Genomic DNA, 27,410 nt, shown 5'->3' with positions numbered 1-27,410 from the left:
TTTATTCTGTATGCAAGCCGGTGCAGTACAGCTGGGTAAAAGCTAAAACCGCAACTGTTATTATTTTAAAACTATCACTTATAGACTATTTTTCCCAAGAAGTTATACTTACAGCCAACCTCTAGAACAGATAGTGTAGACAAGCCAGTGTAACGCAATTAAATTAATCTACTCTTCTAGTATCTTCATACTTGACTTCACTTTTCTCTGCATTTACAACCCTACCTCTTACACTCTTTCATGTACTCTTGATAATGATCTGAGAGTTAACTCCAGAGAAGGAAGTTACTAAGACACGTTTTGATTACACACATGTGGACACATAAAAAAACAGGATTGAAGTCACTGAGGGGGATGGATGTCCTCTAACCTCTCCAGACTAGCAGTGGTTTTATTTAAATAATCAATGCCAGGTCTGCATGTTTCTGTGCTGCATTAAGAAACCTGCATTAACAAAAAAAAAAAAAAAAAAAAAAAAAAAAAAACACACACACCCAAACAAAAAACCTATTAAAAAAATCTATTTTACAGATCAGAAGTCACACTGATATCAGATTGTTAGATATCATTTAGTTCCTGTGAATATTTGAATATTAGTTTTTCATACAGCTATTCTTTCAAGTTGGAAGGTAAAATTTCTAAATATCAACCTCATAGGAAAGTAATTTTTACTCAAAGTTACCTCTTTTATTTGAGCTTGGTTCATCATTTAATTAAATGTCAGAACCAAGTTTAATTAGAACAGATGTAGACTAAGATTTTTCAACTTATCTTCCAATAGACACAATGGTTCTCAAGACAATTATCTCGACCTTTAGGAATGGAAATATATAATTAACCTTTTAAAAAACGGGATTAGCCAGTGTAAGTAATGGATGACATTGCAGCAACAATTGGGTTTTCAAGAAAACACAAAGAAGTTCATACTTAGGGAGTTTGCAGAACAGATGCCCTGATTATTGTCTTGTGACTTGAGTTCTCTTTCCACATTAGCTCTGGAAAAGCTTTTCTAATTCTTCACTTACATGTTTTCAATTATTCCTATGGCCTTTATCTTTCATAAGACTGCTAGTACTGCTTCAAAACTATTAAAAGTGAACAGCAAGACTCATCAAAAATTATCCTTTGACCTTGCATTTCCTAACAAAACAGTCAAATTCCCTGGAAGTTCCAAAGAAATATAAAATAGTTTTATACATAAAATTTTTAGAATTGACAGAGAAAACAAGCACAGCTAACATATGTCAAATTTGTTTGTAGAAGGCATTCAGATTCCCTGGCAATAAGATGGTAAAGGAATCTGGACCAAACACACACAAAACACCAATGCTTACAGGTGCCAACTCACTTCTTAATCTTAAAAAGTACTTCGAGAAGTCTGCCTCTTAGCACGACAAAATTTGCCACGTGCTTCATGAAACAAAAAACTGTTAACTCAGTCGCTATTTGTGACTAGGTATTGTAATAGAGCAGTATCGTCTACTGATGTTTTGCACCAAGGCCAGCCAAAGAGTCTAAAGCACAAGAAATCAAGATACTGAACATCCCTAAGTGTCTTTTGTTAGGACGTGGAAAATATTTATGCGTCAGACAGCTCATTAAAGGCTTTAGATCATCATACAAACAAAATACATGCAGCAAGAGCTTAGCAGCAGCAGGGCTTCTCTACCCTACCCCCAAGAGCTCAGGTGAAGCACATGTGACCTAATGACTTTGGTGTTGCCTCATTACACACCCCTGCAGGCCCAGGTCAGACCAAAGAGAGATGGGCCGCAACCTATAAAAAGATAAATGCAGCCAGAACTTGGAAATCCTCTCAATTTTAAACAAAGAGAGGAGCAACTCCCATTTGATACTTTCACTCACAATGTACTTGCAATTATGCTTCATCGGGAATGAAAATATGTTTCCGGCATTCCAGCTCTCTGCTAAATTAGATGCAGATGATGAAGGGTTTTTTTCCAAACATATGGAAGACAACGCAAGTGAAATCTCAGCTAGGCCTTGAAAGATCCTGTACATGCAGCATTAAGCTTTCTACAACACACAAGGACTCCAGGCAGCAACTACTGTGATACCATTCCATAGTGTGATTTAGGATGGTATTATTAGACAGAAATGTTAAAAGAAAGTAATAAAAGCCTTTCATGTATGCTCAAATAAAGTCAGATGTTCGTGTGTCTGAACAACCTCTGCTTTCAATGGAAGCCTGATCTCCACTTCAAAGAGAGGAAATTAGACCAAAGGGGAAGGAATGTACACCTCTGAGTACTGGCAGCCCCAGGAAACCCAAGGCCAAAGGACTAAATCCATCACTTTCCCAACACCCTCAAGACAGACCAAAGCCTACAACATATTTAACCAAGACAGAAACTGAAAGCACAAGCACTTGCAGTCCTCGTTCTCAACCACCAGTATACAAACCTTGCTCATTATTTGAATAGTCACAGTGTAGAAAGACCATTTCTGCACACCCATTGCTAAGAGACCTTCTGCTTATCACTGTGAAAAGAAGCCATTCCCTCCACCATGTGTAGGTGGCTTGGTTCCTTTAATTGGTGTTGCAGACAGCAAACCCAGGTTTAACCAGGGTACATGTTTAGTTCCCTGAATGTTTAGTTTGTTCTCAGATATTAACATGACATTGAATGAATCCAAAACATTAAAAGCATACACTTAAATCCCAGCTTCCCAAGTTGTTTTTTTCCATTCTGACAATACTCCTTTACACTAGAAGTTACTGAATGGTGAAAAATTCACCTCCCAAAGCTCCATTCTTTGGTCCAGTTTGATAGGAATTAGTTTGACCTGTAAGCTCAGCAGCAAGTAGTTCTGATACTTGGGAGAAGGATTTTTCATGTGATATCTTTCCCTAGCACTTGCAAATTATTCAGAAAATTGTCTATCTATGCTGCAAGTTGATGCTTTAGTCCTTACATAGAATATGTTCGAAACTTCTTTGAAAGAGCAGCTATTTCTGGCTTAATTGCCACACAAGTTTTGTTAATAGCCTGCAAGTTCAACCATTACCACTGCATTTCCAAGTGCACACACACACTTTGGTGTTCAAGTACTGTCCAATATTTCTTATCTGAGATCTATGTGATTCACTAGGATTCTTCACATGAGTAGAACACATCATATGGCTTGTGTTACTGATCTAGCCGTACAAATATCCTCTTCATATTGACAGAAATTCTGTACAGCTACTAAAGAAGTTGCATTATTTCCAAAATCCTTCAATTCTAATACTGTTGAAAACTTACCTACGCATTCTCAGCTCTTCCTCCTTTTCATGCAATTCCAATTGCAAGACAGATATGAATAAATTCAGCTGGAACCTTCATGAGAACTCAGCATTTCCACTGGATTTTTTTTTGAGATTTTGCCTATGCAGGTAATACAGGCTCTTTTATATTAAGAACATGTTGTGAAATAAATTTGCTCTGAAGGCAAGTATAACCAGCATTGGCTGGCTTCAGAAAAAGTCAGTATGAATCTGTTTGGGTTGTATGTATGTCAGTAGTCACTGCTCCAAATGACAGTACAAGTGCTGCGATGAAAACTCACACGTGCTCAAGCTTGTGCATGTACCAGCAAAAATACAAACTCTCAGAAGATGCAAGGTACTACGAAAAGTTAAATTCAATTTAAACCCAGGTAAGCTTCAGCCTTTTGGGCTTGAGAGAGAAAGTTGCTCTGAGTTTTTTTACAGAAGGGTTTCACAAGTGTGCTCCATACTAGCATGAGTTGTACTACAGGTGAAATTTTCCCTTATGGGCAGAAAGTTAATGCTTTCCAGCTATGTTTCTGGGATACCCTGGTTTTAAAAAGACACAACTTTATAACACTCCTTGGCCTACAAAGAAGGTGCAAACTACAACTCACAGGTGCATTATAAAGAAATGCTCAACCCTACGTACTTTGCAATAAATAAAATAAAAAAGGAACAATAAGACTCTCATCAGGGATGATGGTAGTGTCAGATGGTATCAGAAACTGTCCTTAAATATGGCATTTTTTTCAAGTACCATCTTCAAGTTAAGCACATCAGGATGTATTCAGCAAGTCAGTCTGTTCCTTTACTGGTCCAGTATAATGTTAATGTTACTGTTTATGCAGGAAATACATCTCAGTTAACCTACAGGAATTAGTATTAAGCAAAACAAGGTCAATCATTTCACTTTCTCAGGTTTACCACCCTCCCAAATTCATAGGTCAGACGATGAATTACAGAGAGGTATTTGTAGTTAACCTAGCTCCCAACTGTACAATCTGCTTTACCAATAGGCAAGACAGGGAAATACTGAGACCCATTCCTGGCAAAATCTTCAAGACAAGCCAGTTCTTGAGACATACCACCTCTTTGATTTTGAAATCCCCCCCTTCCCAGTAATAAGTTAAGAAGCATCTTGGTAATATTTCACCAGAACTGAGCAGATAAGATTCTTTTCAGCATCTGAGTATCCAAAATTCTGTTGAGCCCATATTTTTCAAAATTATTAATTACTGTGACTGGATGGAGAATACAGCCAGTTTTAAAGCTAAGTGCAAGACATGTCAAACTACGTCTCCAAGTGAACTACTACTTAATGTTCACCACTACTATCGGATCACTGTAGATTGCACCAAAGTTCTCCATAAGGGTGACACCAACCCATGTTTTCTTTTGGCAGAATGGGACAAGATCAAGTAAGCAGTTTTATTTTAAAAGAACAAAAAAAATCTGACATGTCTTTTATTGTTCCCCACTGAGCATATCCCTGAAAAATATCACTTGTAACAATTCACATTGTTCTTTAAAACCTGTGGAACAACCTATAAAGCTTCTCATTTTGAATAACGAGTATGAACATGAAAGAGACCTGGATTCATCTTCTGGATCCAAAGAACTGCAGATGGAAGAGGAGTGTGCATTTTACAAGCACCTCCTTTCCCCCTGTCCTACGCTGCCCTCCCCACCCCTTCACCCAACATGACTTTCGTAAATTTACCTCCGTTTATTTTCTTCTGCTCAAAATTGGCAAGAGAACATTCCCTTTGTAAATTTTTGGGACAAGCAAAATACTTTCCAAGGAATTTACTAGGAAATTATTTAGTTACTACTCCTTTGATCCAGCCCAGTCAGAGCTTTTCCTGCACAAACACCCATACAGGTGATTCAAGCACAACACCAGCACAGCCGTGCAGCAGCATGGAGCATTTAACAGCTCTACACCTGGTTCAACAGTTGAGAAAAAGAAGGCTGGGACAACTCCACTTGCCTCCCAAATGGAAGCTGAGAAGAGAAAACTACTCTTTTCACTGAAAAACAATGCACAGAAGGAGGAGAAGAGATCACACAAAATACTACAGCCACAGTCTCTCCATGTTATTCGGTTTTCTGACCCTGAAATATTTACCACCTATTTTGTGGGAGTCTGAATAAGGCATTCAAGAGAAGCACTTAAACCTCCTAGCAATATTTGCACTGGATTAATAATTCTGCAATACAGAACCAAAGTATGAAGACAGAGGGAAGAACTGGGAACCACAACACGAGTGGTAACTTTAGGGCCTGATTATGATCTTTTCTATTCCAAAGCCATAATAAACCAAGGATAAATCTATTTTTGTCAGGGGGACAAATTAACCTAGCAACCAATATATCACTGACCTTCTATTTCCAGGGTCCACAGCTATTGTAGCAATACACACAAATTACAAGAGACAAGTTAAAGTCTGAAGAAAACACTGGAAGCAGCTCTTTGCATCTAGAAGGTAAAGAGATACTGGTAGGGGAAACAGTTGTCAGCTGACGGCTCTTCCACAGGTATTACAGAGGCAAGATATATATACAATTTTAAATGAGCTACAATATAAGCAAAGGAAAATACACTTCTCATGATGATCACTTTGATACTTACTAATCAATCTTTGTATGTAATTTACTGCCAGATCTATGCACACACAAGTACACATAGCACCTCCTGAGATTATGAATAGCATCATTTTAAGATTGTTAAACGTGCAATTATTACCACATTCCTACCAGACAGTACTGAAGCTTAGACTTCACGTTCTCAAGAACCCCCCAACACCCTTCCAAATATTTTTTCATCTCAAACTTTAATTCCAGTCCTACTTTTCATTTAAACTCATAATCTCAGAAACATCCAAATACCTTAAATTCAACACACAGTATTATTTCCTATATTAGACACTAGTTTACAATACTCTCTTCAAGTTAAGCAATGCAGTATTTCAATTTAAAAAAAAATATGCAAGTGATATGCTCCCACCAATGGTTACAATTACATGAGTGCTTTCTGGTTGGAAAGCATTTTGGCAAGGTGTTGCCCAGCCCTCTTCAATGTACTACCCAACTGGAGTGTTGCACAATTCCTAGAAATGGGAATCCAACATCGTGAAAAGGTGACACACACACACACACACACACACACACACACACATTTACCAATGGCTCTTCTGTGCGGATAGAACATGACTTCAATTAGGAACAGATGTTGAAGGGAACCTGGTCATGTCCTGGTGTCACACCCTACATGCAGGAATAAGCCACAGTTTATCCTTTGAATTACTCAATTGTGAAGAACACAAAGTGGAAGTAAAGAAGAAAACTGAAATGTCGTCACCACAGTTGACAGACAAAATGAAGTCTAGGCACATTTGAAAACATTTTGAAATGGACATTTTGAAAACAAAATATTTTAAGTATGACTTCAGTTTCTTCTCTCTGGCAAATATGCATTAGATGTGCTAAACTCTAAGCCCAGGTTATTTCTATTGCAGTTTAGAAATACAAAAAAATACAGAACAGGCAGATGTCTGCTGGCAAAACCAAAATGCCTCTGATAAGCAGCATAGCACGCAATGCAATGAAAAAATCAAAACCAGTTCTAAGAGGAACAGATTCCAATACATTGTTCCAGAACAAAGCTGCTTTATCATGGTTCGCTGGTGAATTTTACTTCGTGTTTGCTCTAAGGAAGTAAAGACATAAGCAGTTCTGGCAGCAGCATGACAGCTCCTGAGACACTGCTGAGGAATCTGGGGTAACCCAAAAGATACCTCACTTCTGGAACCTGGAGAGCATCCTGGTATAACTCACCTCATGGTCCAGATTTTCAGAGGAACCAATTATTCTAGCAGCCCTGCAACAAACTTTTTCCCAAGGAAGTATTAAAAACTTTAATCTGCAAAGCAAAACCTCAGCAAGCTTTCCTAACATCCCCCCCCAAAAAAGCTTGGACAGTGGTCATCTGGAAGTGAAGTAACAATTTACAAAACTCGGGCCTTGTTAAAGCTATTCTGGATTTTTCCTTTCTATCCTAAAGTGGTGAAGTGGTTCTCTTGGATAGAAACTTGCCTTTAAGATAAGGTTATATGATACTCATGAGAACTGTAAGAATTACATTTGATGGACAAAGAACAAACAGAGAAGACACTGTAACTCTGGCCTATTTCTTGCAAAAATTACGTTTGAAAAGTAGAACTTGCCTTCTCTGATAAAAATAGCCTGAAAGGAATACAGAGTAAACATAGATCTCTTTCTTCATTACGGTTCCTTAACAGTGGTAATATATAAAACATTATTTGCCAACTTGTTTTCCAATTCAATGTGAAAATACATCATGTCAACATATCAGCTTGTTCACAGAGCTTGATTTTTCTCAAGTGGAAACAACAAAGACAACTTGGAAGGCATTCAGGGCAGAGGAATGAGGATGAGCATTTTGTCGGACTGACACTGTGACAGCCAAGAAAAGAACACAAAACATTCCATAAACGTTTGAAGGGTGCAAACACCAAGGAGAAAACAACTTAAAGCGGAAGAGGATAAACATCTGTTCACTAAGGCAAGCAAATCAGCGTCTCAGGAAAGACGTCAGCAATATCCACTGGTTGGATATAAACCACAGTTAGAGTACTTTCCCATAGCATGCTTCAGTGACTAAATAATCCCTTGTTTAGAAAACAGAAGTGAGCACCACCTTTTCCACTGCTTGGCAGAAGCCCTGAAGTGTTCAGTGAGGACTATTCCTGTATCAAACTGTTTCTTTGGAGCAAGAAATGCATGGAAGGCATTTGGCACAAGTTCAATTTTTCCATGCTCTACACCTTCATCCAAATATCTATTTAAAAGATGCCCTGAAGAGTATTCATACATCATCATCATCCTGATGTCTACAATTCCAGAAACCCAAAGCTGTTCACGAGGAGCACTTACCTAAACACAAAATGTATATCCTGAAAAGATGTTTATTTTACTGTCCAGCCCAAAGATTTCACAGTTTTGCTGCAGCCAGTTCCCAGGTTTTGAGCTTGGCATGATTTCACATCAAGCTCAAAATTTTAAATGTGGTTCTGAATTTATGAAAATATAGACGTTCAAGAAAACACACCTCACTGCTAATTATTTCCACTGTATGTGAAGAAATCATCCCAGAGTCAAAATAATTTTTAGTGTTTCGTACTAAGACTGCATCTACCCTATATATGTCAAAACCAATGATGAAACATTTTTACTTCACATTAAGGTACCTTTTGTTCCATGAATTACATGGCTTAGTTTGCAGGAAGCTTTCCTCTTTCCCTTTCTAGATTAACATAAACAACTGGAATAACCATAAAACTATGTTCCACATTTTACAACTCACTACTGGCTTTATATTTGTTTCTCATACTATGTTGACCTGGTTCTTCTTTTATTGGTATATGTAACATTTTACTCGACAACACCTTTTCTGCCCTTTTCATTCAAAGTTTCCTTGAAATGTACAGCCAGATAAAATGCAGAAATTTGCTTGGTTGTGCTTGATGCTTGTGATCAATAACACAACATAGTATCTGGTTTTGGACTGATAGGAAGAATTTATTTTCTTGCAAATGTTTTGTTGCAAACTGTTCACATTTAACTCTTTCTCTTCACAACTGCCTTAGAAAGTTTAAGAGCTGTGCAAAGGCACATTTGTGCTACTAAATGACACAAAGCATGATTATTAAGAGGAAGCAGATACACTGAGCGTGTGTCAGCTTTGGTAAAGTGAAGGGGTGCAGAAGCAGGAGAGCCATGGTACTTACTGATTTTCTATCTACCACAGCTATTTTTTCCCCAGCTCTGCAAATTACATAATGGCATTTAAATATCTCATCTGTATGGACAATGAGAATAACTTAACATTTAAAGTAATTCAACAGCACTTCTCAAGGGGGTAGGCTGAAGTGCCTTATTTTTCCTGTGATATGCTTTCCAGATTCCACAGCCCATTTTCAGCAGAGAATTTTGTAGAACCCCACTTTATACATCATTTTGCATAGAACTGCCTTCACTTTTCTCCCTGCAAATCTGGGTAATTCTACAAGATTTTCTCAAAGTAAACTAGTATAACATATGACAGAACAATGAGTGACAAAAATAAAAACTGACAGAAAAACATTAAAACCAGAAGATTATCCACTTTCAGACAGTCTATAATACCTAATGCTAAAAAGTACAGTGATGCGGCATCCTGACTCAATCACATACATCTGAGCTTCATTTGTTAGCTGCTGAAATGTTGCCAAGTCAAAAAAAAAGTTAGAATTCACTCACAAGGCCAAAGTTAAGCCTAGATGCCACTAGCAGAAACCGGCAGCAATGGATCTAGGACTGTGTTTTCCAGGCAAAGTAGCTCTGATATATCCACAAAAAAGCAAAACATGCAAGAAAATCACTGCCTCCTTGTCTGAACACCACCAGTTTATCAAGTCAATTTAATCTTGTCCTAAGTGCACAAGTGTTAAGGCTAAGGCTTTCTTCCCTATGTCCCAGCTTCAGAGACTTGAATATTTTGTGCCCATCTCTGAAACACCTGCCATGTGAAATCTTTTGAACATCTGCACCTTCCTTTGCTGCTTCACAGAATTCATGACCAAAACAATCAGCCATTCTCACGTTACAATGGAGCACCAAGGCCTTAATGAGAGATGCTACTTAACAGTAAAGCATTATTTGTCTTTCAAACATAACTTTTAAAAATGGAACTGATCATTTTATTATACTGTATGATGTAGCATAGATACATTAAACAGGGTCGGTAAAAATACCGTAATAAAAAAAATCAGGTCACTCCAACCAAACAGCAGTTTTACCCTGTGCACTTTTTGTGCCAGGACGGCAAATCAGTATCTTCTGTGTCACCAACACTGTCTTGGAATTCAGTGACCTTCTGATGACAACTTGGTCAAAACTAATATATTTCCACATAAACTTTGAGCTAAAACACCCACTCCTTCTGCAGAGGCGTTTCAGCAGAACCAAAACCATCACAAGTTACAGCTTAAAGACACGCTCTAAAGAGCTCTGTAAAATTTTAATAGGCCTGTTAAAGTCAGAGAAATTGCAGGATCATGTCACGATTTCCACACTACTTTACTTTTCCTACCTTCTTAGCCTCAAAAATTCTGCAAACGACAAACTAGCCAAAAAAAAGAGTTTCCTTTTGTTCCACTTTCAATGAGTCTCTGAACAAACTATTTGCTCATATCAGTTTCTAAGCAATGTGTCTAGGCATCCAAGTTCATAAACCAGAAGAATCATTCAAGTTTCCTTGCTCTTAAACATACCCAAACCAAAAAGCTTGTTTAACAGGTCTATTAAGCTTCATGATTTATTTCTTGACGTTTGCAATAAATCATCTTTTTGTTTTTGCAATAAGACTTCAACCCTTTCAGCAGTAATGATCTACAGCAGATGCCAAAAAGCTGTGCTTCTGCACGCTTCTAAAAACACACATTTAAAAAAAAAAAAAAAAATAAAAATCTACTTTTTCCAGACCTCCAGCAGCACACTCAGCTCATTTCTGAGCTCAAACTTTCATGCTGTTTTTTAAGTAGAGACTTTAACTTCATGCTAATCTAAAAAGGACCTTGCTTCCAAGAACTTCCAACTTAATATTTCCCAAGTTTGCATCCGTAAGTCTGCATACATCCTTTCAGCTGTACTGTCATACCACAGCCAACATTCAGTAGATACTGGCTGAAACTCTGAGTAATCTAGACAGAAAGGTTTTAGACGTGCTTGCTATTTGGTTTCCATCCTTCCAGGCAATTCACTAATACCTTTGGTTATTCTCGAGGGCAACATTACCTCTCTACTACTTGCAATCATGAAAGGGTGGATCAAAGGCAAGAACATTAAATGGGGATATATATGAAAATCTACTCTGTCTTACTTATTTATCTATACTCAAAAGCATGGGGCTAGGTAAATGCAAGACTTTCAGCTGTAGCCGCTGCAAGTCACAATTTTTAAATGGCAGAAATTCTACACAGGTAGAAGAGAAGGGCAGAAGAGCAGTTCTTCCTGGAAATCTCAGACTGCCTTACCTTTCTGATCATCTGACTAGCCTAAATATTCCTTCAGTGGAAGACTTGACTAATGGTCCACCTTTATGTGAGCATAATGTAACAATTAAAATGGGCAGACTGCCCATTCTTCAAGTAAAATGGGTTTCATTTTTCTCTCATCTGCTTTTCCACCCCAGACTTACATTAGATAACTGAAACTGGAAAACATTGTCTTTCAATACATAAAGATGTAGAGGAGTCGTACACCACACATATTAAAGCACAGGACTTCAAAAAGCTCAGTAGCAATGCAAAGGGAAGTCTTCCATGAGAAAAAGGTGCCGAATTAACAGGAACTATCAAGTGCTTTTTATTACTTCAAGACTACTTTGAGTAAGATGTGTACAAACCACTTCTCACAAAACAGACCTCTGATCCCCAGCTAGAGATGAAAGGAGCAATGAGGCTATGGATCAGTAAGGTACGTGACACTGTGCTCACATTAAGGCTCTCTATTTAAGGGAACATGACAGCGGAAACAGAATAGCCCACCGACTTGTCTCATAGAGTAGTCCATCATGTGTCACCCCCAAGGCTCACAAGAAAGTGCTAAACCTTTTATTGAAGAAAGAGGTACAACGAGAGGAATGTTCCTGCAGATCAAAAATCTTGAGTGAAAAAAAATTGTTACAGCTACGACACTGTTTCCCTAAGAGCCATGCTGTATGGAATTATGAGAAAGTAAGCATGACCTAACTTAACAGATCTTCATAACTGAGTGGTATCAGAGGCCCCAGACACTCCATTTTGGTTTTGTCTAAAGCCAGACAATCCCACCAGCCTAAGACACTGGAGCTAGAAAGCCAAAGAGGGTATTCAGCTCCTTGACGATGGATCTCACAGTATGACAATAGTGAGCAAAGTTTTACCAGAGGTAACTTTTCCTCAGAAGTCTAAGCACATGGGGCGTGACAGGCTTGCAGCCCAGCTGTGCATTTTGAGCAGAATCACCTCCTACAAAACATCCTTTCCCCTCTGTGCACAGCCCCACAACACAGACCTGCCCTGGCCACAGGAGGCATAACCAGCTATGTATTTTCCAAGCAGAAACCCAAGGAAGGATCCCTCAGGAACAGAATTAGCACGCAGAATTGCAACCCTGCACATCAGCAGGGCAAACTTTGGCCTTTTCAAACAATTGCTGGGGGAAATCCCATGGGCAAGGGTACTTGAAGGTAAAAGGGTCCCAAGACAGTTGGTTAGTGTTCAGGGACTGCTTATATCAGGCTCAAGATCAGAGCATCCCGACACGTAGGAAGTCAAGGAAGGGAGCCAGGAGACCTGCTTGGTTAAACCGGGAACTGCTGGGCAAACTCAAGTGGAAGAGGAGTGTTTACAGATCATGGAAGGCGGGGCTGGCCACTTGGGGAGAATATAAGGCAGTTGTCAGAGGGTGTAGGCAGGCAACTAGGAAAGCTAAGGCTTCCTTAGAATTAAACCTGGCGAGAGGGGTCAAGGACAACAGAAAGAGCTTCTTCAAATACATGGCAGATAAAACTAACACCAGAGGCAACATAGGCCCACTGATGAATGAGGTAGGTGCCCTGGTGACAGAAGATATAGAGAAGGCAGAGTCACTGAATGCCTTCTTTGTCTCTGTCTATACCGCTGGAGGCTGTCCTGAGGAGCCCTGTACCGCTGAGACCCCAGAGAAAGTCAGGACAATGGAAGAGTCTGCCTTGGTTGATGGGGACTGGATTAGGGACTAGTTAAGCAATCTGGACATCCATAAATCCATGGGTCTGGATGGGATACAGCTGTGGGTGTTGAGGGAGTTGGCTGAGGTGATTGCTGGACTGTTCTCCATCATCTTTGTCAAGTCTTGGGAAACGAGAGAGGTGCCTGAGGACTGGAGGAAAGCAAATGTTGCTCCAGTCTTCAAAAAGGGCAAGAAAGAGGACCCGGGTAACTATAGAGTGGTCAGCCTCACCTCCATCCCTGGGAAAGTGATGGAACAACTTATTCTTAGTGCCATCTCAAGTATAAAAGGGTCGTTAGGGGCAGTCAACATGGCTTCACCAAGGGGAAGTCGTCCTTGACCAACCTCATCACCTTTTATGAGGACATAACCAGGTGGATAGATGATGGCAGAGCAGTTTGATGTGGTCTACCTTGACTTCAGTAAAGCATTTGACACAGTCTCCCATCCTCACAGAAACTGAGGAAGTGTGGTCTGGATGATCAGGTAGGGAGGTGGACTGCAAACTGGCTCAAGGAAAGAAGCCAGAGAGTCATGGTCAATGGGACAGTGTCTAGTTGGAGGCCTATATCTAGTAGAGTGCCTCAAGGGTCAGTACAATATATTCATATATATTCATATATATTCAATATATCCATCAATGACTTGGATGAGGGAACAGAGTGCACTGTCAGCAAGTTTGCTGATGACACCAAGCTGGGAGGAGTGGCAGACACGCTAGAAGGCTGTGGTGCCATCCAGAGACCCAGACAGGCTGGAGAGTTGGGCAGGGAAAAATGTAATGAAATATAGCAAGGGCAAGTGTAGACTCTTGCATCTGGACAGGAGAAACCACAGGTTCCAGTATAGGTTGGGGAATGACTTATTAGAGAGCAGCACAGGGGAAAGGGACCTGGGGGTCCTGGTGGACAACAGGATGACCATGAGCCAGCACTGTTCCCTTGTGGCCAAGAAGGCCAATGGAATCCTGGGGTGTATTAAAAGGGAGGTGGTTAGTAGGTCAAGAGAGGTTCTCCTTTCCCTCTACTCTGCCCTGCTGAGACCATGTCTGGAATACTGCATCCAGTTCTGGGCCCCTCAGTTCAAGAAGGACAAGGAACTGCTGGAGAGAGTCCAGCGCAGGGCAACAAAGATGATTAAGGGAGTGGAACATTTGCCTTATGAGGAAAGGCTGAGGGAGCTGGGTCTCTTTAGTTTGGAGGACACTGAGGGGTGACCTCATTTATGTTTATAAAGGGTGAGTGTCAGGAGGATGAAGCCAGGCTCTTCTCAGTGACAACCAATGATGGGACAAGGGGTAATGGGTTCAAACTGGAACATAAGAGGTTCCACTTAAATTTGAGAAGAAACTTCTTCACAGTGAGGGTAACAGAGCACTGGAACAGGCTGCCCAGGGAAGTTGTGGAGTCTCCTCCTCTGGAGACATTCAAAACCTGCCTGGACACCTTCCTGTGTAACCTCATCTAGGTGTTCCTGCTCCAGCAGTGGGATTGGACTAGATGATCTTTTGAGGTCCCTTCCAATCACTAACATTCTGTGATTCTGTTATCCTTGTCTTAAGGTAATCATACTTCCAAGGAAGAGCTAGACAGCAGGGGAAAGCTTTTATGAACTCTGAGGCAAAAACCACCAATATTTTCTGACTAGTAATTTGAGGAATAATTAGCTCCTCATGCCACCTTTCCACATCAATCAACACATCCCAATTGCGCTGTTTACAATTTAGCAGTCCAGCAGTGCTATCAAACAAACAGTCTGCGGGTGAAATCACATCTATTCCCTGCCATAAACACCTGTCCACAGCAATACCTCAGTGATAACTGCCTGTTTTTCACATCCAGAAAAGGAACTGAAATACCACAAAGGCGTGTCCTCCGAAATCTGTCAGTAGCAGTGCTTGTATCCCATTATTCCAGGTGTTCCGCCACCAGTGTGGTAGCATGACGTTTTCTTTATTGTTTCATCATCCTGGGTTCATCCAGCATTCCAAATAACAGCACAGACTATAAATGATTTCCTTTACTGGGTATTTTCACTAGGTATTGTACAGCAATTTATCCTTACTTATTGGTCACCTAAGCAAGGTACAAAATACTTACTGCAGAGTCATATAGAGAGAGTAACAATAACTAATACGTCCTTCTCGCTAAGATACGATTTCCTAATAGTCCCTACAGAAGTAAGAAATGGTACAACTCACGTTTCATAGCCTTCCTGTTCATGCTGGGAGAGGAAGATCTCCGAAGCAGTGTCCCAGGAGTGATACCATCAAATAACACGCAAATATCCATTGGGAGTCTCGGCATTTAGGATTTTATTTCTAATGCTAGCAGACAATCACCTCCATGCCAAACTCTGTTCTGCACTTTTCCAGTTGCCAGGGGAAAGTACCAGGAGCTGCGTGAGCCTGCACTGTATAGCAGTGCTGCACAATGGCTTAATCTTGTTACATGATAAACAGTCTTGACACTGAACGTGCCATGTGGCGCACACTCAGCCGGCTGCTTTAGTCCTCTCCTGGTGTCAGCCGAGAGCCCTTTGCAAGCCCAGGCTGACAGCAGTACTAGAGGTACACATAGAAACTCAGCATGTATTAAATGGGAGGACTAGACAGGCAACCGCATTGGAAGCTGTGTCAAGCTTCCCTATTTACAGTCATCAGCACAGCTGCTCCCCTGCTCCTTCCCTGAAGCCTCCCACTCCCCTCACACCCAGCACAAGGCAGTGTTTGAAGGCACTTCTGTGGCTACTCCCATTCAAAGACCCACAGACCACCACAAAGAGCAGACTCAATAACTGTCCCTCAATGTGGTAAAGCCTACCAGTAACAGCTGACTAAATCAGGAGAAAAATCGTTACGGCAAGCGACCAAAATTGTTTCTAACATCAACACTCAAACCTGGTAAATTCTTCAATATCAGTAAAGTTACCAGAAACATGTTAAGAGTTTGCCCAGAACAGAATCATCACAGTGAAAATAATAAGGGTCCTACCGTGAGCACACTGATTTGCTGTCTATTGTTATTTTTGCCCTGGCACATCATATTATACGTGCAAAGTATTCCTACACTTTGGTACTAGGCTCCTCTCCTACATCTGTCTATAGGTGATAGGCAGGACAGAAAAGGACCTCCGATTCATTAAGACCAGCTTCTGAAGCCCCACAGGAGCCAGCATGCAGTTACTTTTGAAGAGTGAAAAAGCACCATCAAAACAACTATTTTAATATTTCCCCTCACCCCCAGCCCAGTAGTCCCAAGGTTACCCAGGAAGCCATTGCTCTGTTAAAAGCTTTTTTTCATCCCAGCACACTTGTAGACATGCTATACCAATTTACTCCTGCATCATCACCTAGTATAGTTCTTTTCTGCTCCCTCCCTGGTGTTTACCCACCTGATACATTTATGTACACAAATGAAGGCTGCTCCCTCATTTTGACTAGAATATACAAAGCCACGTCTGATCTCTCAAGAAAGTGGTCTGAAGCACATGTGCTTAAGTCTAGGCAGCAGACATCCCACAGGTACCAAGTTACATGGAAAACTAAACAACCAAAAAGAACCAGGTCTCTTTTGCTTACAGATATATATTGGTTTTCAGAAGCTTTCATTACTCAAAAACACTACTTACAACATGCCTTCTTACAGCTTCTTGACACTTACCTATGTCCCATGAGATAAAAACCCAACCTAAGAAAGCCTGCTGACATCGAGACATAGATCTGTATTTATACATGTGTATATTTTTCTAAATGTAATTTCTTATGCATTTCTGGAGGATGAAGTTAACCAACTCCAGTTTGAGTGTTATTCTCTCCTGAGAGGAGTAGTTTTGGCATCATGCATCCAATGTTAATAATGCTTTACATTCCAATTAATTTATTGACTTTTAAGAATTTTTACTTGAACTGTTTTTAAACGGAACCTTCAAGACTTCCAACTGCCATACAAGGGACTTGTTATTTGCTTTGTTAAAATGGTGAATACCACTACAAATAAACCTGTCTTACAGTGGATGCCTAATGATATTTTGCAATACATATTAACAAAACTAGTCCCCCATTTTGACACCAGTTATTCACCGGGGGTGGGGCTGAAGGTGTGCTAAGCCCATTTGCAAAGCTCACATTTTAGGACACTTCCACTTACCTCTACTGAAAACAGAGCCTAAGCAGCCTTTGTACTTGCAAACATAGGAATTCACCATCCTTTTAAAACAAGGTGCATCACTATCTCTGAACTAAAAGGCATTGCAAGTTTTCTTTTTCTCCAGGCAGGCCCTTTAACATTTCTCCCTCAGTTTGCTTGCTTCTTAGGAAAAATTTTTTTAAAATGAGAAAAAAAAAAAAAGGGAAAAAAGAAACATCTGTGGGAACAGCTGCACAAATATTGTGACTGCCACAGAGACGATTTCTTTCGAGCATCCAGGATTTCTTGTTTTGTATTTTGCAAAACCACTTAGTAGTGGATAACCACAGTGACTATCCAAGCATCTGACACGCAATTTGGATCTCCATCACAGATAAGAGGTAAAAGCTAAACACAAGCCCACCATAGAAACACACACAATCACACACACACACACACACAAAAAAAAAAACAACCAGAAACCCAGACCCTTCAAGAAGTATCCATAGGTTGCACCATAAAAAGCTTATACAGCAAATACACTGCTTGCTCTGATTTCTTGTAGACAACCAAAATACCAGAGTAGTTTACAATTATGAACAGATGTACAGCACAGCTTTTTCCGTCACCATTATCTCACACTTAACAATACTAACACCCCAAACTACTCAGCACACTTTCTAAGACAATACACTTGGATAATAAGGCAATTATACCATTAAAAAAAATAAGACTTCCACAAGCCTGTCTTTATCTCTTTGATTTACATCTGCGTTCACATACTTGTTTTCCAGTTGCAGCAATCTGTTATGCTGCAACAGGACACATTAAGAATTAGTTCTATCATGCTCTATATTATATATTCATAGATGCAATTCTTATTTCCCAGTCCAAGCCCAAGTAGTTAAGTTGAATATGATTAACACTCCAATACAGTAATAATCAAGTAAATTAAAGTAACTACTTATAAACACATATAGCCATGATAGCAACAAGATCTTAGAGTTATTGTAGAATGCGAAGTTCCTTGAGGTTCAGGGATTTAAACTTTTTTTTTTTTCCACTCCTCCAAAACACTGAAGAATTATCAACCATTTTGGCCATGGGGAGCAGTCACCACATCCAGCTGATCCACAGAGTAGGATGTGAAGAATGAGGAACAAAGCTAATTGTCTGTAGCCTCTGAATCATTTTTCTTTCTCAAGCAACTCAAGAGGGCTCCTAAGCACACTTTAAGTCACCCTTGACTGTAGTGCTCTCCCATTTTTTAAGCAGTCGTTCAGCATGCTGGGATTGTCAGAGCACAGCAGCATTTCAGCTTCATCTTTTTCCATCTCTGCAGTGCCAGCTGTCAAGCAGGGTGTGTAGAGCAAGACTCCCTACTCGAGGCAGCTCCAACATGCTTGAGGGAGTCTGCTCCACTTGAATTCATGTGACCCGCTCATTTGATTCACTGCCTAAATACTCACCCTGTAAGGCTGTGCCCACACATCCCCACAGCAATACCTGGAAACAAGGTTTTGATCTTTAAAAATCAGAAGCACAAAAATTCATCGCAACTTGCTTTACACCACAAGCTCATATTCTTCCTTATGCCCACATATTTCCAGCCGAAGAAATGCAAACCTTCACGTGTAGAGCAACAGTCTGCTGGGATCCTTCAGCTCCTTTCCATCTAGCCACAAGGTATCAGGTGGTGTTTTTTCCCCTACATAAGTAACATCCAAACAGAATGGGGTCAAAACTGAACAAATGGATGACTACAATGAGACTGAAAGAATCCATCCAGCCCAGCATCCATCTCCAACGCAGAGACAGGCAGGATAACTAAGACAAGTATGCAACGATACTTTCCACTAGCTACACCTTAAACTGCATTTTCCCTTTATCAACCACAATATTTTCTGGCAAATACTTGTGCATCTTAATCACACTTCATTTGCATCTTTTGCACACTATCTCCTTTCATTTGTTCTGAGCCTGCCACCATCACTCTTGGATACACCCCAAGATTCCTGTACTGGAAAATGAGGGGAGAACTGGCCTCTGCTCACTCTTGCCCTGGCACTCATTAATGCAGATTTCTCAGCCATCTCATCTCCAGGCTGAATAGCCCTTTCCTGTTTTGCTGTTTCTTGGACAGAAGCTGTGCTGTGTCCTTGACCATCCTTGTCACCGTTTTTAGAACCTTGTACAGTTTGATTAAGCTACAAGCTGCTAGCACTTCCAGGCAGCAAAGGACACCCCTGGTGTCACTACCACCCTTCTTCACATTAGTCTTCTCCCAGCAGAGGATGTGGTAGCTGGGGGAGGTTAAGGAAACAGCTTGAAAGGCAGCTTACAGAAAACCCAGGATGCTGCCACTGGAGCTGAGACTGGGTCATTTGGGTAAGGATTAACTGAAAAGCTGCTTTCAATGCCTACTGAAGGAGCACTTCACCTCCTTGCAAAACAGAGAAATAGCCCAAAATATGGAAATAGCCCACAGCATTCTGGCTCAGACCACACTACCTCAGGAAAAAAGCATCTTTGGTTCTCCCAAACAGTGACATTTAGAGGGATGTTACTGCCTCCTGGATACAGGAAAACTGATGGGGTTTTGCATTTTACCTTTTATAACACTTCATGATTGTTCAATTTGGCAGGCCAAGAACTCCAGTCCAGTTAAAGTTTAAGCGGCTCTAAAAGCCAAGGCATTTGTGGGAAAAGGATGACAGGAACAGGCCAGTTGGTTCTTGAAAGTAACAGACATAAAACATTTCTTTGCTACAGAGCTACTAATCATAATTACTATTATACAAAATTGCACAGAAATAATTGTAGGAAAATGAAAAGTATTTCATGACAGACACTATATAAACATTGCAAAGGAATTCAACACATGTTGCTGTAGTTTGTCTCATTGAGCCACAGAGCATGAAAACTCTTCCAAACTAACCAGTGCTACAGTAAACAAGTCAAGTTTGTTCAAGTTAAAAGCACTGAGCTCACATGCTCTTTCAAGCCCTCTGGCTTGGTAGAGCATGATATTTTCCTTGGGAAAGCCCAATGAAACAAGACCTGAGCCAGGCAGACAAAAGTAAATTAAACAGTTAATAAATAAGTCACAAACCATGACTATAAACAAAAAAGCATCATACTGCAGGTGGTTTCTAGTCCCAGGGGAACATCTTATTTTGTAGTTTAGCCAATGAGCTGGAAGAAAAACACCAAAAGATAATGACTGAAGAACTGTGCAGGTGATGAGTAGCAAGGAAGCTGTTAATTACAAAAAGGGAAGGTGAATGACAGACATCCGTGCAGCAGCCTCTGTGTTCTTGCTCAGCACACATGTAAGTTGAAGAACCAAGAGAGCATCCTCCTCAAGGAAAAAACAAAGTCCCTGTTCAACACAACAGTCCCATCTCTAGTGGCATCACAAGATTATTTAACAAGAAAAAAGAAAATTACAGTATAAAGATCACTGTGTATCTGGATTTCACAGGACTGTACTTGAAGCGTTACCTCCAGCACTTATATTCAAACATCTAGCAGCATTTTGGGAAACAGGAAACCATTTAAAGAAAGGTTAGCACAATTAAAGAACCAGAAAACATAATGAAGGAACTCTTATTTCCCCTTTTAGAAATAGATGATAAAAAGGAAGACAGTAACTCTAGAGCAAGCAGAAATTTAGATAGAGATGACTACTAAACACATAAAGAGCTACTAAGAACCAGAGCTATCAAAGCTGATAGTTAAAGACAGTCAAAGGACAGGGAATAGTCAAAAACATGGGCTTTTTACAAGCGCATGTAGTGATAGGACAAGGAGGAGTGGCTTTAATCTGAAAGAGGGTTGATTAAGATTAGACATAAGGAAGAAATTCTTCTCCATGAGGGTGGTGAACAGGCTGCCCAGAGCAGCTGTGGATGCCCCGTCCCTGGGAGTGTTCAAGGACAGGTTGGACAGGGCTTTGAGCAACCTGGTCCGGTGGAAGGTGTCTTGCCCCCCATGGCATGGGGGCTGGAACTAGATGGTCTTTGAGGTCCCTTCCAAACCAAACCTTATTATGATTCTATGAAATTGAGTAGTATAGCACATAATTTTAGACTAATGAAAATTACACCAAATGAATATATTGCAGAGCATTGAGAGTCTGCCACGTGACTTTGTGTTAGCAACACAGGGTATTTTTCAAAAATAAATTATTTAGCTCATAATGGGAGTTAATTAAGGACCCTTATGGTTCAGCTTGGATTCATAATCAATTCAATACAAAATAAATTTACAGCTTCACTCCCATCCTTACCAGCCACACTTGGATCACCCAAATATAACTGACAAAATGGCAAAGTAGTCAGAAGAGGTACAAGAAGCTTCAGAACAGGAACAAGTTTTTCAGTTTGCAGCTCCTCACCTACAGCCTGGGTGCCCCAGGTGGCTTGAGGGCACGTCCTGGGGGGTAACTACTGAAGGCGAAAATGACAAAACCATGAGGTTTGGGGAGGCAGCAGCTGCTGGCTGTCCTGCTGAGGGTCAGGACAGCACAGGGACCAAAGCGAGCTGCTGCCTCACACCATCAGGCTGCTCCTGGGAGCTCAGGCCCAGTGTCCAGACAAGGTCCTCTCCTGGCCCCCACAGCACCGCTGCCACCAAGGGCTGTGTGCCTGCCCCATTGCCCTGAGGCTGGCATTTCAGCATCCTTTGATTACATTTCTGCAGATTAAGAGTCTTAATCTGTCTCAGCACGGGGTTTGTTGATGTCTGCTATGCCACTGACGCTAAATATATCAATCTTTGAGATGCCTAGTGTTTTCATACCCTTTTGAGTGCTAAAGAACTGAGTCACCTTTTTTCCCAATTAAAAAAAAAAAAAGGGGGGGCAACATAATCAAGGTTTTCTAAATGAAAGCAGACAACAACTATAAAAAAAAAAAAAAGGCAACGTGAAATCCTTGTTTTCAGCATAATTTAAACTAACATAGACCAAATCTTACCACTAGAACTTTGTACAGTCTTACACGTAGGAAGAGAATCTAAGCTAGAAATTTAGCCTCTATCATCTCCTTTTGGAGTTTCTATTCCTCTCAAGACTGGCAATGGAGTAGCAAGTTTCATAAAAAGATGCATTTCATTATTGTCCAACAACAGCCACTTGCCTTACCTTGAGTCCTTAAGATTATAGAAAGCCAAACTCCAGACAAGGAACCAAGAAAACTATACCAGAGAGTCTCCCCTTTCAGTATTTTTCTTGTTTTAGAATATCAAGAGAAGACAATCTTTCTTCCTTGCTGAAAGCTAACATACTGGCCATTCACCAACAAGAGACTTCACAGCACAAATGCCACCCCAATACTATAGTTCAAGTGCCACAGTTAGCTCCAGGAGGTTGTTGGGGTTTTTTTTAATCATGTCAAGCATTCCCTCTGCCCAATATATATAAAGCCAGTAAGTAACAGCTCCAGAAATAAATCATATTTCCAAAAGCCATCAGGTCACAATAAGCACCAAACAGCCTGCAGAGAAGACAGCTTAGAGTAACAGGATGCAAATCACTTCAAGCTACCTACAGTGAATTACAACTCCACCTGGTGTGTTCTAAAAAAGGGGGGGAAAATAAGATATTGAATCAAGCAGCAAAAGATTAAAGTGTCCTGAGAGATGCCTGTGTGCTATAGCAGCACATGGAGCTCACGGGGGTTTTCTGGTCTAGTTACTTCTGAAGACACAACTTGATCAAGAGTTCAACCTAATACTTGTGAGTCAGTTTCCTCTAAGGGACCTTCATCTCTCGCTTCTAAATTCCATCTTCAGAAAACTGAAGCTAGCTTTAGGATCACTAATAAAAGCAATCTTCATACCCCAGCCTGCAAACAACAGGAGAATAATGTCAAAGGAATAACTGACAGCCTCCCGCACACTTGCGCCCAGAAGCACGTTGCCATACAGGGCAGCGAAGTTGTGCCTTCCATACAGAATTATATTGTTAGCTGAACTTTCTACATGACTTAACATTTGTTACTTACTGCAGGGCTTTTTTTTTTTTTTTTGAGTGGGCACACTATTTACTCCAGACTAACCCTATCCAATTTTATTGAAGAATGAATGCCAAGTAAAGAAAAAGAGAAGAAAAAAGCAGCCAAGAGACAACACAGCAATCGAAGTGGCAAATAACTTAGACACCGTGCACAAAGAAATGTGAGTCCAAAGCACATTTAACACAAATCACTGTATCATGTACTAGAAGAAGCCTTTTGCAACAACAAAACTGCCCACAAGAATTTCATTTCTGTCTACCTCTGCATGTCTTCTGTGACTATGAGATGGCACCTAAATAACTTTTAGCTAGGATATTATGCTTTGCCCCTTGTATTGATAAATCCTCCTCCCTTAATTCTCACCTCACAGGGAATCCTCTTCCCGTGAGTGCACAGAAGATACTGTCATCTTACTACTCCACAACAGAAAAACTTAACCTAACAGCATCTTAATACCTGCTAATCTACCAAGAGTTATTGCCCTCTTCCAGCAACCATGCTACTTAACAGAGTTCAGATTAATATTAGACAAATGTAGTGTAATGAAGTCACTACACCACACAGAGAATTGAATTGGTTTCTACCTAGACAGGACTTATCTAAAATAAACCCCTGCTGTTTATTTCCAGACATCTGTTGTACAAATGTTTCTATCATCATCAAACATGAATTATTTACTACTCTCCAATCTGCTGAAAGAAGAAAATCCCCAAACTGACAACACAGACGCATGTTACTGCTAAGAAAGATGAAAGATAAGTATTCTGTACAAGTCAACCAAATAAAAAGAGAAGACAATTAATTCTTTATCTTAAAAAGAAATGCACTCAGTAGCTCTAAAATCCACTGAAGACTCCCCAACTCTTCTGTGACTACAATCAAAGTGCTTATTGCAAAATCTTTCCCAGTGAGGGTGTTATCTCTAAAAGCCTGCTACAGACATTCGTGCAAAATGAGGAAATACTAATAGAACCATCACAAATCCAAAGAATACTAACATGGGGACTGCAGAAAGCACAAAGGGCTTTTACTTTTATTTCAGCCAACAAGTAGCCAGAAGACACACATTGTTTGTACCCCTGAAACCAACAAAAAGGAATCCTGTTATGAAGTATTGAACATTGTTAAGAAATAATAGCATACAACAACACTTGAAGATGCCTCCGCCCTCCCCCCCCCCCCAGCAAACAAGAACAGCCGTAACAACAGACAGCTGCTGCCACTGCTTCCTGGTCTGCAGCGATTACTTGTCCTGCAAACACCACACGGTTTTGTCACCAAGATAAAAATCACATCAACACAACATACCCTGGTGTTAGCTGCAGTGCTGTCTCAGTCCAGCGAGAGCTCCAAAACTGCTCCGGATCAAGACTCCTACCTTTCACAAGCAGGGTCGATACTCTCACCCATAAACGCAGTGGCTTCTCAAGACAAATTCAGAAACAGTGACAGCTTGTTTCAGCTTGACTGCACTTGGAAGTTTCTTTTCCTTCCTTCCCCCTCTCTCAACTGCTCAGATGATCTGTGCACAAACAGGGTGACCACCACCACGCAGGAGCCCCACGCTCCCACCATACGTCCTCGAGAAATCCCAGCTGCCACACGAGGAGCAGCCCAAGAAGTTAGAAAGAGTGGCTCTGTGTGTATGAATGTGTAAATATACAGTACGAGAGGCTGGAACGGCCTCCCAGGGCCAGCCTTGGGTTTCAGATTTCATTGGCAGCTCTGGAGCACGCCAGCGGCGCTGCTGCTGCGACGGGGAGGAATCCGCTCCCTTCTCAGACATCTCTGGAAATCCCAGCAACACGGCACCCACCGGGAGACCCTCTGTCAACCACTTCACCACGCTTGCCACTGTCGGTGCTGGGGAGCGGACTCTGCACTCTCTCAGGGGTACGACATAACGGGCTGTACACACTGGGATTTCTCACAGCCCTGCCTTGTGCCTCTGCCCGACACCTTGCCCCACACACACACAGCAGCAACAGCATCGTGCCCTCAGGACGAGGGGCTCCTCTCCTGTTGCACTTGTAGACGGCCACCAGCTGACACAGAGACACCCTGTGTCCCTAGGCAAAATCCTTCCCTCCTCCGCCTCTGATTTTGGCTGTGATATCTCTTTAGTCAATGAAACACACCTTGACTTGCTTTCACTTGCCTGCATGTCGGCAATTTAGTACAACTGTCTCTTTAAGAAGGACAAAGGACTTTACCCACTGTGTACCTGAGGGAGGTCTCCATGGGGTCTGTGCCAGGCGGGCTGCGTGCCTTGCCCACAGGCCAGGCGCTGACTCAGTCACACAGCAGAAGTCATAATGGGAATTATGATGGAAACAGCAACTGTAACCGGGTTCCAGGAGCTGCTGTTCCCCCTCGGAACGGCACGACTCTGCCCTCGGCTCCCCAGTGACTCAGTCACCGTGAAGCCACACTCTTCCCCATCATCAGAGAGGGCAATTAACCTCTGTCCTCCCTCACATCATCTCACAACAGCACACCAGTCCCCACAGTACTAGTTTTAGGTGGAAACACAACCTCTCTTGGAAAATCCTGATTTCTCTCTGTTACTGGCCTAAGTTAAACAAGACCCTCCTTTCAGATCCCCATCAGAAGACAAAAAGCAGTTTCTAATATTATACCACAATAAGAAACTGAGAAAAAATTACTACCACCTGAAAAGAGCACAACATTATACCTGCAACTCCAAGCAGGGTTCTTTGTACTGTACACACTAAAGACAAAACCCTGCCCATTTTCAGCTACACATACGGGGCATGTGGCGTTCCTCTGCTGATGGGAATCACAGAATCACAGAATGTTAGGGACTGGAAGGGACCTCCAAAGATCATCTAGTCCAATCCCCCTGCCAGAGCAGGAACACCCAGATGAGGTTACACAGGAAGGTGTCCAGGCAGGTTTTGAATGTCTCCAGAGTAGGAGACTCCACAACCTTGCCTGGCAGCCTGTTCCAGTGCTCTGTTAGAAGTTTCTTCTCAAATTTAAGTGGAACCTTTTGCATTCCAGTTTAAACCCATTACCCCTTGTCCTATCATGGAGCTGGAGTATCTGTACGAGAAACTGAAAAAGTATTTTGCATGACCCAGAAGCTCAGCATTTGATGAGTGTGCAGCCTGCAGAGACACACTCCCCCTGATCTCCCTCCCATAGCCCATTTCTCACAATTCTATATTTGCTGATTCTGGCTCCACACAATGTGACAGCACTAAAAAAATCCTGTGTACTGCAAGAATCAGTTACAGCCTTTTGAAGGCAACCAGTTTTCCAGCCAATTCCTCACATTATGAAGTTTTCAATAAATGAGGTCTGAAGAGCATTTGCATTTTTTTTAACATTTAATATACTATAGCTTACAGCAGTGGTAATAGGATATTGCTGCACTGGAGCAGCTTCTACTTGTCAACAAATAAAATCAATAGGATGCCTGGTTATCCATACTGAATCAAATCTCTTAATTCTGTGTCTCACTACCGCAGCAGGAAAGGCTGAGACCACACCTCACAGCAGCCAGCACAGACACCAGTGTGTGAATGAAAGGGAATAATCAAAACGCTTTCCTCACCTTCCCACCTTGCCATGAGGTAGCCAGCCAGAAGAGGTAATTACATAAGCTGCTCAGCACAAAGGGTTGGCCCCTGCTCCTGTCCCTGGGAAAGAAGCCCACACAGATAAATCAACAAGGAGACAGAGCAAAGCCACTCCCACCAACTCTCTGCCAAATGCAGAGATGAAGCCAGCAGAAGTGCTCAGCATCAGAGACTGCATGCTGCACCCCAAAATACAGCTTGTCCCAACAACCACACCGGTTGGAAGAAACCACTGAATCTTGCTGACATTAAGCCGGTATAATTTTTTTTCAAAGAGCAAACAGGGTGTACAGATACAGGGCTGCTCAGGAAGAGAAAGTAAACATGCCAAACTTTAGATGGCAAGGAGGAGGACAGAGTTCAACACACACACAGCAGGATACCTGTGCTGGCCTTTGGTTTGGTTTGCTGCCAAATGCAGGCTCACAGCGAGAAGAGCCAGAATGACATACTAGAAAAAACATTTTTTAACGGGCTGGGAAGCCTTCCACTACCAAGGACCATGCCTGCTCTGATGAGGTGCCTGTCCACATGGGAGCCTCACTTTATGCATCACAGTAATTGACAT

General features: G+C 41.3%; 1 protein-coding gene across 2 annotated transcripts in view; it reads right to left on the bottom strand.

Moving 5' to 3' along the window:
- Nucleotides 1-26,948, bottom strand: part of ARHGAP24 (Rho GTPase activating protein 24) — a 213,157-nt gene extending 186,209 nt beyond the window's left edge. The window contains exon 1 of one of the 2 annotated variants that reach the window (XM_065061793.1): nucleotides 26,818-26,948. In XM_065061793.1, the coding sequence (XP_064917865.1) occupies nucleotides 26,818-26,833 (16 nt within the window). In that variant the 5' untranslated portion in view covers nucleotides 26,834-26,948. Of the gene's footprint in view, nucleotides 1-24,545; nucleotides 25,411-26,817 lie in introns of those variants that run through there. The other variant, XM_021289270.2, reaches the window with a different exon arrangement.
- Nucleotides 26,949-27,410: the final 462 nt, after the last annotated feature.

The sequence above is a fragment of the Columba livia genome, chromosome 4 (assembly GCF_036013475.1).
Source record: "Columba livia isolate bColLiv1 breed racing homer chromosome 4, bColLiv1.pat.W.v2, whole genome shotgun sequence".
In the NCBI taxonomy this organism is placed as follows: Eukaryota; Metazoa; Chordata; class Aves; order Columbiformes; family Columbidae; genus Columba; species Columba livia.
The sequence above is the reverse complement of the archived record's forward strand: the minus strand, read 5'-3'. Positions and strand labels throughout refer to the sequence as shown.